Source organism: Danio aesculapii, chromosome 10, assembly GCF_903798145.1.
Source record: "Danio aesculapii chromosome 10, fDanAes4.1, whole genome shotgun sequence".
NCBI lineage: Eukaryota > Metazoa > Chordata > Actinopteri > Cypriniformes > Danionidae > Danio > Danio aesculapii.
The window spans coordinates 2,138,693-2,152,108 of NC_079444.1; the positions used below are offsets into that span (position 1 = coordinate 2,138,693).

General features: G+C 39.1%; 2 protein-coding genes across 3 annotated transcripts in view; one reads left to right on the forward strand and one right to left on the reverse strand.

Annotated features, from left to right (window-relative positions):
* The window catches only part of sgsm1b (small G protein signaling modulator 1b), a 38,190-nt gene extending 36,132 nt beyond the window's left edge, over positions 1-2,058 (reverse strand). The window contains exons 1-2 of the mRNA XM_056467395.1: positions 1,874-2,058; positions 1,714-1,757 (exon numbers count right to left, since the gene is read on the reverse strand). Of these exons, the coding sequence (XP_056323370.1) occupies positions 1,714-1,757; positions 1,874-1,880 (51 nt within the window). The 5' untranslated portion in view covers positions 1,881-2,058. The remainder of the gene's footprint in view (positions 1-1,713; positions 1,758-1,873) is intronic.
* A 2,956-nt stretch (positions 2,059-5,014) lies between these two features.
* Positions 5,015-13,416, forward strand: part of nup155 (nucleoporin 155) — a 44,800-nt gene continuing 36,398 nt past the window's right edge. For both annotated transcript variants that reach the window (XM_056466663.1, XM_056466664.1), the window contains exons 1-5: positions 5,015-5,124; positions 7,199-7,365; positions 8,480-8,617; positions 12,007-12,103; positions 12,178-12,248. In XM_056466663.1, the coding sequence (XP_056322638.1) occupies positions 7,224-7,365; positions 8,480-8,617; positions 12,007-12,103; positions 12,178-12,248 (448 nt within the window). In that variant the 5' untranslated portion in view covers positions 5,015-5,124; positions 7,199-7,223. The remainder of the gene's footprint in view (positions 5,125-7,198; positions 7,366-8,479; positions 8,618-12,006; positions 12,104-12,177; positions 12,249-13,416) is intronic.

Here is a 13,416-nt window from a genome sequence, read left to right on the forward strand (position 1 = left end):
GTACATCAACATACTGAAATAAAGCCCTGCCCCCTACTCAATATTCCATTTCAGCTAAAGTACATCAACATACTGAAATAAAGCCCCGCCCCCTACTAAATTATCCATTTCAGCTAAAGTACATCAACATACTGAAATAAATCCCTGCCCCCTACTCAATTTTCCATTTCAATTGGAAGTACATCAACATACTGAAATAAAGCCCCGCCCCTACTCAATATCCATGTTAGTTGGAAGTACATCAAGACACTGAGATAAAGCCCCGCCCCCTACTCAATATTCCATTTAAGTTGGAACTATATCATCACACTGAAATAAAGCCCCGCCCCCTGCTCAATATTCCATTTAAATTGGAAGTACATCAACATACTGAAATAAAGCCCCGCCCCCTACTCATTATTCCATTTCAGTTGGAAGCACATCAACATACTGAAATAAAAGTGCACTCATTCACCATACCTGAATCATTAAGGAGAAAAATGGAACTTAATTTCTGCTAGTGTCTTGGCCTATACAATGATCTGACATGAACCCAATTGAGCATTTTTGGTTCAACTTCACCACCACCCAGCAATGTACAGGAACTTTTAGTAGTTTTAACATAACATACGGTATCTATCACAGAAGACCATTTATCAACTCACTATATATATATATATATACATATATATTCATTCATAATTTTCAGATATCGTGTTTTTATGTTGTGTATTGATGAGTACATACTAAAGATGCTAGGTTATTTCTTTCAACTCAGTTCTAGTAGTCATACATTTGATTATGCATTTACATAATCAAAAACATTCTCTGAAGTACTACACAAATATAATGATATATAAACACGATCTAGATATACATACAAATATGGTCACACTTTATTTGAAGGTAAAATTCTCGCTATTAACTATGACTTTTGCCTCAATATACTCCTAATTAATAGTTATTATGGTGATAGTTGGATCATGCAGAATATATACTTCATAAATACTAATAAACAGACAATACCTTAATAATATGCAGGTAATAAGCCACTAGTTAATAGTGAAAACTGGTCATTAAACGAAAGTGTTACCAAAACTATATATAGTGCCACTGTATTATCATAGCATAAATATGAATGACTGCAGCTTTATACTCTTGATAAATCTTGTTAATTATGAACTGAACTGACTAAATGAATGACTGTGACAGAGATTTATACTCAGTCAGTACTTTAATAAACACCACACACACACACACACACACTGTGGTATGTTTCTGTCCATCCCAATATCTGAAACAATCAAATCCCCTGTTAGAAAAGCAACACAATTAGCATGACACGTCTTCATCATCATCATCATCATCATCATCATCATCACACTGGGCTCTTTAAGAAAGCAAATGGCTGAAGAAGACATGATTCACTCTGGTACCAAGAGGACAAACGCAGTAATGACCTTGTTTACATGCTCTTCTGTAAGAACAGCACACCGTGTGATCATGAGGACACATCAACACTGCATTATGATGATGATGATGATGATGATGATGATGATCGGACAGGTGATGTGTGTGTGTCAGTGCACAGATTTGACACATTCACCACCTGCAGATAATCACCACGATCATATCGAGCGATTTACAGCCTGTATTGATCATCCATAGTCAATATCTGACAAACGATGATCACATATGAACACACACACACACACACAACAGTAAATCTCCCACCTCCTTTTTGACGTTGCGCAGCAGCCTCTGACGCGTTTCTGATTCTGTAAACAAACACACACACATACATATACATATATATAGCTATATAGAGAGCGATATGTGTATATATATTGTAAATTGAGCTCTTCATTTTAAAAACAGAAGCTGGATGTCTGACCTCCCATGGTTGCAGTATTATGAGCTACTCCGTGTGTGTGTGTGGACGGATGGATGTGCGCAGGATGACAGTGTGTGTCCTCGTGAGTCAGAGCTGCGCGCGCAGGGTGTGGCGACTCACAACACCATCATCATCATCACCTTCATCTTAAATATGAATAAATATTTCCGATGTCCCGGCGATCTCCGCGCGATCTTGCGAAGCTAGAGTTCACGAGCGCCTTCTTCTTCTTCTTCTTATCTCTCTGTTTAACATCAGGATGATGATGTTTATGAGAGCTGCTTCGTACAACCCGCTGCGATTGGTAACACGAGCGCCAATCAGCGAGCCGAGCGGCTGTGTGGACACGCCCACTTCAGCAGCTCTGCACGCAAATCACACATGCGGAGAACAGGCGGCACTTTTACATCATGTACCTGCTGCACATCTGCTCATCGTGTACTTACATCTTTGTTTATTTTGATGACAATAGAAATAAAAATAGAAACATGAATTGTGTATATATATATATATATATATATATATATATATATATATATATATATATATATATATATATATATATATATATATATATATATATACAGTTGGGATCAGAATTATTAAACCCCCTTTCCCAAATTATGTTTAACAGAGCAAGGAAATTTCACAGTATGTCTGATAATATTATTTTTTTCTGGAGAAAGTCGTATTCGTTTTATTTCGGCTAGAATAAAAGCAGTTTTTAATGAAAAAAAAAATTAAAAGTCAATATTATTAGCCCCTTTAAGCTATATATTTTTAGATAGTCTACAGAACAAACCATCCTTACACAATAACTTGCCTAATTACCCTAACCTGCCTAGTTAACCTAATTAACCTAGTTAAGCCTTTAAATGACACTTTAAGCTGTATAGAAGTGTCTAGAAGAATATCTAGTCTAATATTATTTACTGTCATCATTGCAAAGATAAAATAAATCTGTTATTAGAGATGAGTTATTAAAACTATTATGATTAGAAATGTGTTGAAGAAATCTGCTCTCTGTTAAACAGAAATTGGGGGAAAAAATAAACAGGGGGCAAAAAGTTCAGGTGGTTTTATAGTTCTGATGTATATATCCTCACCGGCCACTTTATTAGGTACACCTGTCCAACTGCTCAATAACGCAAATTTCAAATCAGCTAATCACATGGCAGCAGCTCACTGCATTTAGTCATGTAGACATGGTCAAAACGATCTGCTGCAGCTCAAAGCGAGCATCAGGATGGGGAAGAAAGGGGATTTAAGTGACTTTGAACGTGGCATGGTTGTTGCTGCCAGACGGGCTGCTCTGAGTATTTCAGAAACTGCTGATCTACTGGGATTTTCACGCACAGCCATCTAGGGTTTTTAGGGTTAGGGTTAGGGGTCTGAAAAAGAGGAAATATCCAGTGAGCGTCAGTTCTGTGGGCGCAAATGCCTTGTTGATGCCAGAGGTCAGAGGAGAATGGCCAGACTGGTTCCAGCTAATAGAAAGGCAACAGTAACTCAAATAAGCACTCGTTACAACCGAGGTCTGCAGAAGAGCATCTCTTAACACACAAAATGTTGACTATATATATATATATATATATATATATATATATATATATATATATATATATATATATATATATATATATATATATATATATATATATATACATTTATTACATTTATATCTCCTGCCTAACATTGAAGCTTACCAGAAAAAGCCCAGTTTATTTCTTTTTCTATTTATTTTCCCCCTTTTCCATTGAATTTATTTTTTTCTTCTTTTTTTCCCCTTTACCTCCTATATCTGATATTAAAACTTTTAATAATGTATACACATGTAAATGTTCGTATCAGAATTTCTGTGCCAATGTAAAATAAATTAACAAAAAGATTGTTAAAAATATAATAAAGAAAAATAATAATAATAAAAAAAGGGGAAAAAAAGAGGCATTGTCATTCATATTCACCTACAGCGCTTGTGTTTGGACTGTGGGGGAAACCGGAGCATTATAGTAACATATCAGTCTACCAGTCAAACCAGCGACCTTCTTGCTGTGAGGTGACAACGCTACCCACTGAGCCACCGTGTCGTCCAAAGGAATCGTCGATTTTAATAAATATAGCTTCAGCGTATTACCGCACTTGCTTATTATATCATCTTACTATTATTTGTTTTATTTGATATTGCTTTATTCACATTTTTTTTCAAGCTGTATTACAGTTTTTGTCAATTGCATTGGCAGATTTACCTTAACATTCTCTAAACTGTTTGCTGGAACTTCAGAACTTTATTGCATGTCTGCAAACTAGTTACTCACCCAAAACATTTTACTCATGCTTCAACACTTGGTTATCGTGCCACCAATGTCAATATATACATGGTGTAAACGTGTGCATACACATGTTTGTTAATTGGATTGTTTTGAGTGTGATTCCTTACAATTAAAAATGATTAAGAAGTTGTGAAGAGTTTGACAGTTTAAATGAGAATCGACTTTTGATTAATAAGCTACAGAATAATTATTTTTTGTGCAAACTACTAGTTACTGTTTGCACACATGCTCCAAAGCATTTGCAATTTGCTCGAATCAACAAGAAATTCCACTCTGATGTGAACAAGAGGCTAATTGCTCAGAGATCTGCGCCTAATGTTTTGAAAAATAAAAATTTAATTCGAGAATTGAGCCAAAGCAATAGAGAAAAACTGCATTATTATTATTATTATTATTATTATTATTATTATTATTATTATTATTATTATTATTATTATTATTATTATTATTAAATGATGTATGTTTTATTAAATCGTAAAAATTAAATATGTATCCATTATTTTTTGCATGGTGGCTTGCATTATTATTTATTATTATTGAGCTTTTAAAAACACAGTGAACAATATTTGCTTATATATTAATTTCATGTAGTCATTTTATTGGTATTTGTATTTTATTCGTATCGATCTATTAATGTTATGTTGCGAGTTTTAATTTATTTATTTAATTTATTTAAATTTTTTATTCAAAGACTCACGCTGCATTATTGATTATCGATTGATTTGATTTATTTATTAGGGTTTTGGCACAGGTGACTTTTATGTTGAAGCGCGGCGGTGTTTTGCGTGTGTTTCAGCGCGCTTCACGGGCACTGCTGCAGTCACACACACACACGCGCTTGGCGGGAGTCACTGAAGTCCACAAACTCATCCTTCTTTCACTTTCAGCTGATATTTTATGAACATTGTTTTTCGGCCTGAGGTGAGTTATTTTAATCAGTGTTGAATGAAAGCTTAGGCAAAGCGCTGTCGACTATATTCCCCATCTACCGGCTACTATTGTATTTTGAATTAGCTTTTTGGCTAATGCTATTCAACATGTTTTTGCTGTCAAATTACCATCGATTTATTCAAATATGTTTATTTTCAGATTAGGTGAATAAAAGCACATTTAAATGTTTGTGTATCATGTTTGTATATGGCTGTTATTACAGTAACAGCTGATCGAGATCTGCTGTTTCAGTTTGTAGTAAGGTAAAGTTGGTTTTATATTCGGACTTCTTAATAATAAAATTTCAGAGAAGTATTGCTTGCAAATTCTAAATAGTGAATTCATATTAGCAGCCAAAAACTATTAAAGTACTGTATAACATTGTTCACTGTCAAATAAATATTGCTTATGTTGTTTTGAAGTCATACTTGCATGCGATTTCATAGTACCATGGTAAACAATATAGGGAGCATTTCATAAGTTGTCACTGAACAAATATATATTAGCTTTATCTCAATTCAGTTTATACATGTACAAAATTGATAAAAACCTACTATAAATGTAAATGTTAAACTAACAGGTGAAAGAAAAGCAATATAATAATACTCTATAGAAAAAATAAACTCGACTCACTCATTATATGAACATGATTTGAGTTATAAATATTAAACACATCTATCTATCTATCTATCTATCTATCTATCTATCTATCTATCTATCTATCTATCTATCTATCTATCTATCTATCTATCTATCTAATGTCTTGATTTTTATTCTGAGATGTTATGAATTATAATTAATATTAAAATCATTTCATATTAACAGTTTTGCTTGTGCTGCTTAATGTTTTGTTGAATCCATCATGATTTATTGAGGTAAAGTTGGTTTTATTATTATTGTTTGATTGTTACGTCATTATTTAAGTAAATAATAATCAGAAATGTAAATAAAACTCGTCTGAGAACTTCTTGATGGCTTTACATCTCGTATATACAAAATGATTACTGAAAGTTTAAAGCAAAATGTTTGCCACTTTTGTACTTGTCTTATTAGTTACTTTATTTTTAAAGTAATCCTTTACTTGTTACTTAGAAAAGTAATATTATTATTACGTAACTTGTGTTACTTGTAATGCCTTAATCCCAACACTGGTCACCAAAAATGGTCGAAGTCATATCAAAGTATAGCACGATAAGTCAATATATTGTTGTGGGTAACAAATGTGCCAGACTACACGTTCCTACGATAAGCATCATTTCCCAAAGCAGTCACAAGTGTTGCTATAACTATTTCTTATTTAAATTAAAATTTTTATCTTATTTCAATCTCAGCACTGATGCTTGTTGCAACTATACTGCAATATTTAAGGGTATTCATTACGACATTGATAGGATCAAACTTATGTTTCCTTTTTAAAATCTAAATGTAGGTAATATTTTCCTCCCAGGGTTGGTTGTTAAACACTACCTCGCGAGTGAGACGGAGAAAATGAAAGCAGATCAGCACAGAGGAAAAATCAGATGCTGAAGACATGATCTTTAAAATAATGACATGTTAAAATTTAGCAAATATATGACAGAGGTTTGTGATACAACAATTACAGTGAATCATTCATTAAATCCTTATTTACCACAAATCATCACCACGCAGTTGAGTAGTGGATGGCCTCAAACAAGAATATAATTTGGGTATTTTTCTGATAGGTTTTTTTTGGTCTGTTATCCATTAGATAAACAATAACGAATGACATTGGATATAACTTGAGAAATTATGTGCACCTATTGCACAGTGTCACCCACGAGACGGAAACTTCACTCGTTGTGAAGACGAGGAAAAAATTAAGCATGCTAGACTTTCTGCGATGGCGTCGTGAAGCGTTGCAGACATGGTATCGGTTGTCTTGAACTATGCCACATTGCACAAGGAGAAACGATTGAATCTTGTGTCACAATGCCCAGTTGTTGTTTGCGAATCCCCACAACACTCTACGTCAACGAAGTCGTGCTGATCGTGACAAATTCATGTGATCTGACTGGGGCTTAAGTCTGTTTCTGTGCGTGTGCAGGTGGTTGGTGTGGTGTGCAGTGATCATGCCGTCCAGTCTGGGCTCCAGCAGTCCAGCAGCAGTTCTTCAAGAGGCTCTGGAAAACTCCAGTCGCTTGATCGACCGTCATCTACAGGAGGATCGCTGTTTCCCAGACCTGTCTGAGCTCCTCAATGTCCCGTCACACAGTAAGTTCATCATAAACTGCATCGTTTTAATATTATTTTCTTTTTATTTATTTATACAGGGACAATGTACAACATGACATGTTGTGCCAGAGTTAGCTATAAAGCTAAATTACATCTGCTCCTATTTAATACATAATTAAATAATGACGCTCATGATTAGGTTGCCACAAAATCAAATCTGACAGTTCTTATTTTTTCTATACAGTATTTGCGTCAAAGAAATAAAGGCGTTCAAGTGCCATAACAATAAAAATGTAATAATAATTAGGATGCAGCTACTGTGATCAGATATAGACTCTGATAGCACTTTTTTATAGGTAATTAAAGGGATAGTTCACCCAAAAATGAAAATGTACTCACCTTAAAGTGGTTTCAAACCTTCTTCTGTTGAACACAACAGAGCAATTCCAGCATTATGGATGTGACATTTGCAGTAAAATCTCAAAAAAATGTACAGAGGAAGGTATATATTAGCATTATATTGAAACATCTGTTTATATTTTCCAAAACTACTAACCACAGACTTATGGGATCAGAAAAATATCAGTCTGTAAGCATGTTTTTATTTTACATGAGAACAATAAACATGCGTTACGGATGTGACCGAAAAAGTCTGCAAGTTTACAGTTTACAATATACTTAGTAGAAATTCTGGTACACAAAGGCAACCTGGAGGAATGCTGGAAAAAACAGCCACCGACTTCCATAGTAGTATTTTTTGTTCTTACTATGGGTCTCAATGTCTGCTTTTTTCACCAGCATTCTTCACAATGTGTTAAATAAATCACAAATCATTTGTTTACAACCTCTTCAGCGCGAGTAAATGATGAGGAAGTATTTATTTTTGGGTGAACTATCCTTTTTAGTATCAGTTTATCTTTACATATTATTATTTTTGTTTATATTTCCCTTCAATCTTGAATCAAAAGAACTTCTCTTTTCTGATTGGTGTAACCTATTGTGAAGGTGGGATCAGCAGTTCACTAACATGACAATCACCGACATCAACATTTGTTCTTGTTCCAGAATCTTGTAAAAGCATCACATTAGTGTAGAAAAGCAAACCGCGTCTTTCTTTGCTGACTATAGTGTGCTTGTGTTGTGTGTTTTGCAGACATGCCTTCACTGTCTGGCGTGTCCGACATGGATTATCCCCTGCAGGGTCCGGCTCTGATCAACGTGCCGAGTCTCCCGGAACTCAGCTCCATCCGCAGGGTTCCTCTGCCCCCAGAGCTCGTGGAGCAGTTCGGTCGTATCCTGAAACACAAAAACTCAACCTGATTAGAGCTGTGGTGATAAATCGATTCTGAGATTTTCATTTTCCATCTCTATTCTCTCTTGAGTGGATTCTGAGGTTGGTTTTTACCAGCAGATGGCATGGTCTGCATGTATCCTATTCTTCACAAATGCCACATGAACCTAAAATAATCATAATTAAATTATAGTAACGGTTTAGGTGAATTACAAGAGTGTTCATAGTGAGCTGTTTATATTAATCTCATTAACACTAGCCTAGAGCGCCGTCTGCTGTTAAACACTAGCCTAGAGCGCCGTCTGCTGTTAAACACTAGCCTAGAGCGCCGTCTGCTGTTAAACACTAGCCTAGAGCGCCGTCTGCTGTTAAACACTAGCCTAGAGCGCCGTCTGCTGTTAAACACTAGCCTAGAGCGCCGTCTGCTGTTAAACACTAGCCTAGAGCGCCGTCTGCTGTTAAACACTAGCCTAGAGCGCCGTCTGCTGTTAAACACTAGCCTAGAGCGCCGTCTGCTGTTAAACACTAGCCTAGAGCGTCGTCTGCTGTTAAACGCTAGCCTAGAGCACCGTCTGCTGTTAAACGCTAGCCTAGAGCGCCGTCTGCTGTTAAACGCTAGCCTAGAGCGCCGTCTGCTGTTAAACGCTAGCCTAGAGCGCCGTCTGCTGTTAAACGCTAGCCTAGAGCGCCGTCTGCTGTTAAACGCTAGCCTAGAGCGCCGTCTGCTGTTAAACGCTAGCCTAGAGCGCCGTCTGCTGTTAAACGCTAGCCTAGAGCGCCGTCTGTTAAACGCTAGCCTAGAGCGCCGTCTGCTGTTAAACACTAGCCTAGAGCGCCGTCTGCTGTTAAACACTAGCCTAGAGCGGCGTCTGCTGTTAAACACTAGCCTAGAGCGCCGTCTGCTGTTAAACACTAGCCTAGAGCGCCGTCTGCTGTTAAACACTAGCCTAGAGCGCCGTCTGCTGTTAAACACTAGCCTAGAGCGCCGTCTGCTGTTAAACACTAGCCTAGAGCGCCGTCTGCTGTTAAACACTAGCCTAGAGCGCCGTCTGCTGTTAAACACTAGCCTAGAGCGCCGTCTGCTGTTAAACACTAGCCTAGAGCGCCGTCTGCTGTTAAACACTAGCCTAGAGCGCCGTCTGCTGTTAAACACTAGCCTAGAGCGCCGTCTGCTGTTAAACACTAGCCTAGAGCGCCGTCTGCTGTTAAACACTAGCCTAGAGCGCCGTCTGCTGTTAAACACTAGCCTAGAGCGCCGTCTGCTGTTAAACACTAGCCTAGAGCGCCGTCTGCTGTTAAACACTAGCCTAGAGCGCCGTCTGCTGTTAAACACTAGCCTAGAGCGGCGTCTGCTGTTAAACACTAGCCTAGAGCATCGTCTGCTGTTAAACACTAGCCTAGAGCGGCGTCTGCTGTTAAACACTAGCCTAGAGCACCGTCTGCTGTTAAACACCAGCCTAGAGCGTCATCTGGTGTTAAACACCAGCCTAGAGCGTCATCTGGTGTTAAACACCAGCCTAGAGCGTCATCTGGTGTTAAACACCAGCCTAGAGCGTCGTCTGGTGTTAAACACACTAGCCTAGAGCATCGTCTGCTGTTAAACACTAGCCTAGAGCATCGTCTGCTGTTAAACACTAGCCTAGAGCGCCATCTGGTGTTAAACACTAGCCTAGAGCGCCATCTGGTGTTAAACACTAGCCTAGAGCGCCATCTGGTGTAAAACACTAGCCTAGAGCGCCATCTGGTGTAAAACACTAGCCTAGAGCGCCATCTGGTGTTAAACACTAGCCTAGAGCACCATCTGCTGTTAAACACTAGCCTAGAGCACCATCTGCTGTTAAACACTAGCCTAGAGCGCCGTCTGCTGTTAAACACTAGCCTAGAGCGCCGTCTGCTGTTAAACACTAGCCTAGAGCGCCGTCTGCTGTTAAACACTAGCCTAGAGCGCCGTCTGCTGTTAAACGCTAGCCTAGAGCGCCGTCTGCTGTTAAACGCTAGCCTAGAGCGCCGTCTGCTGTTAAACGCTAGCCTAGAGCGTCGTCTGCTGTTAAACGCTAGCCTAGAGCGCCGTCTGCTGTTAAACGCTAGCCTAGAGCGCCGTCTGCTGTTAAACGCTAGCCTAGAGCGCCGTCTGCTGTTAAACGCTAGCCTAGAGCGCCGTCTGCTGTTAAACGCTAGCCTAGAGCGCCGTCTGCTGTTAAACGCTAGCCTAGAGCGCCGTCTGCTGTTAAACGCTAGCCTAGAGCGCCGTCTGCTGTTAAACGCTAGCCTAGAGCGCCGTCTGCTGTTAAACGCTAGCCTAGAGCGCCGTCTGCTGTTAAACGCTAGCCTAGAGCGCCGTCTGCTGTTAAACGCTAGCCTAGAGCGCCGTCTGCTGTTAAACGCTAGCCTAGAGCGCCGTCTGCTGTTAAACGCTAGCCTAGAGCGCCGTCTGCTGTTAAACGCTAGCCTAGAGCGCCGTCTGCTGTTAAACGCTAGCCTAGAGCGCCGTCTGCTGTTAAACGCTAGCCTAGAGCGCCGTCTGCTGTTAAACGCTAGCCTAGAGCGCCGTCTGCTGTTAAACGCTAGCCTAGAGCGCCGTCTGCTGTTAAACGCTAGCCTAGAGCGCCGTCTGCTGTTAAACGCTAGCCTAGAGCGCCGTCTGCTGTTAAACGCTAGCCTAGAGCGCCGTCTGCTGTTAAACACACTAGCCTAGAGCGCCGTCTGCTGTTAAACGCTAGCCTAGAGCACCGTCTGCTGTTAAACACTAGCCTAGAGCACCGTCTGCTGTTAAACACTAGCCTAGAGCGGCGTCTGCTGTTAAACACTAGCCTAGAGCGGCGTCTGCTGTTAAACACTAGCCTAGAGCGGCGTCTGCTGTTAAACACTAGCCTAGAGCATCGTCTGCTGTTAAACACTAGCCTAGAGCGGCGTCTGCTGTTAAACACTAGCCTAGAGCGGCGTCTGCTGTTAAACACCAGCCTAGAGCGTCATCTGGTGTTAAACACCAGCCTAGAGCGTCATCTGGTGTTAAACACCAGCCTAGAGCGTCATCTGGTGTTAAACACCAGCCTAGAGCGTCGTCTGGTGTTAAACACACTAGCCTAGAGCATCGTCTGCTGTTAAACACTAGCCTAGAGCATCGTCTGCTGTTAAACACTAGCCTAGAGCGCCATCTGGTGTTAAACACTAGCCTAGAGCGCCATCTGGTGTTAAACACTAGCCTAGAGCGCCATCTGGTGTAAAACACTAGCCTAGAGCGCCATCTGGTGTAAAACACTAGCCTAGAGCGCCATCTGGTGTTAAACACTAGCCTAGAGCACCATCTGCTGTTAAACACTAGCCTAAAGTGTGAAATATCCGTTCCTTCATTAAGTTGTTTGCCATGCCTTAACTGACACTATTACCAGATATGCAGTGCAATTGCATGATGGGAGTTTTCCCTGAGATCTCCAGAGCCTGGCTCACCATTGATAATGATATCTTCATGTGGAATTATGAGGATGGGTGAGTATCAATGCATTGGATGTGTCAGACGCATGATGTTCAGTGTGATTCGTTTCTCACGTCTGTTTCTGCAGGAGTGATGTGGCGTATTTTGACGGACTCAGTGAAACTATACTGTCAGTTGGACTAGTCAAACCAAAGCCAGGTTAGTTTCTTTAGTACACTGTTTATATATTATTTACCATCCACTGTCATTCATTATTTATTTGAAATGCTAAATATGAATACAACACAAATAGGTCAAATAAAATAGATTCTGAGATTTTTTTTATATTTTTGTGAGTCTCTAATATTATAATAAGTTAATTATATTAGACGTATTTTTAATGAGCTAGTTATTATTTTAATACTAATACTAATGTAACATTTATTATTATGGCATTTAGTAAGTGATTAATTATAAATATTATATAATGTATATTATCTAATTATATATATTAGTAAGTGGCTAATATATATTAGCAATATCACACAAGTAGCAGTCCGATTATGGCTGTATATCAGCACTGCTAGGAGGTGTGCATTGGCTCGAGGCTGCAAGTCGAGTGCCTTAGTGTGCCACCAGTGTCTATATACAGCCATATCGCACTGCTACGAGTGTGATATTGCATTTATACAACAGTTGGACGGCATGTCATGTCATAATCATGTATATAAAAAAAAAATCAAACACGAAGAGTGTCAAAAAGCCTTTTGTATGAGGAACTACTTTCTTCCGCCTTTCGTTCACATCTGCAGCTGACGTCAGAACAGCAGAAACCATTGCTCATTCACCAACGTCACTATAAAGCTACCATTTGAATGATTCTCTAGCGTAATGTCTAAAGTGCCAACAGTCTTTCCAAGTATTTCTCTATTGCAATCGGGAGATCACAGTAATTAACCCCGAAAAAGCCAGAGCAAAGTAAACACTACCAGATTACTGTATAAGCACAGCACTACAAAAGAGAGAGATCGTCTTAGAATGTCACTTACCTGTTTTATAATGAATTGATCAGCTATAGTTTGAAATGTACGCAGAGAAAATGGGCTTATTATGGAGTCTCTGTTGCCATCTTGTGGCGAAAGGTCAACCGTCTTTGCTCTGCTCAGTATGACAGGCTGATGGCCGCCGATGCGCAGAATCCGAAATGATAAATATTTAAAATAGGCACTACCCTTATAAATAAACTGCATAGTTGCGATCTAAACAACTACGTTCTCGACTAATACAGCCTCAAAAGTACCTGTTGCCCTACAGCTGCAATATTTGTCAAACTGAGTGTCCTCTGCTTGTTGCTGTATGTGTGCGGAGTAATACACAAGGGTTAAGA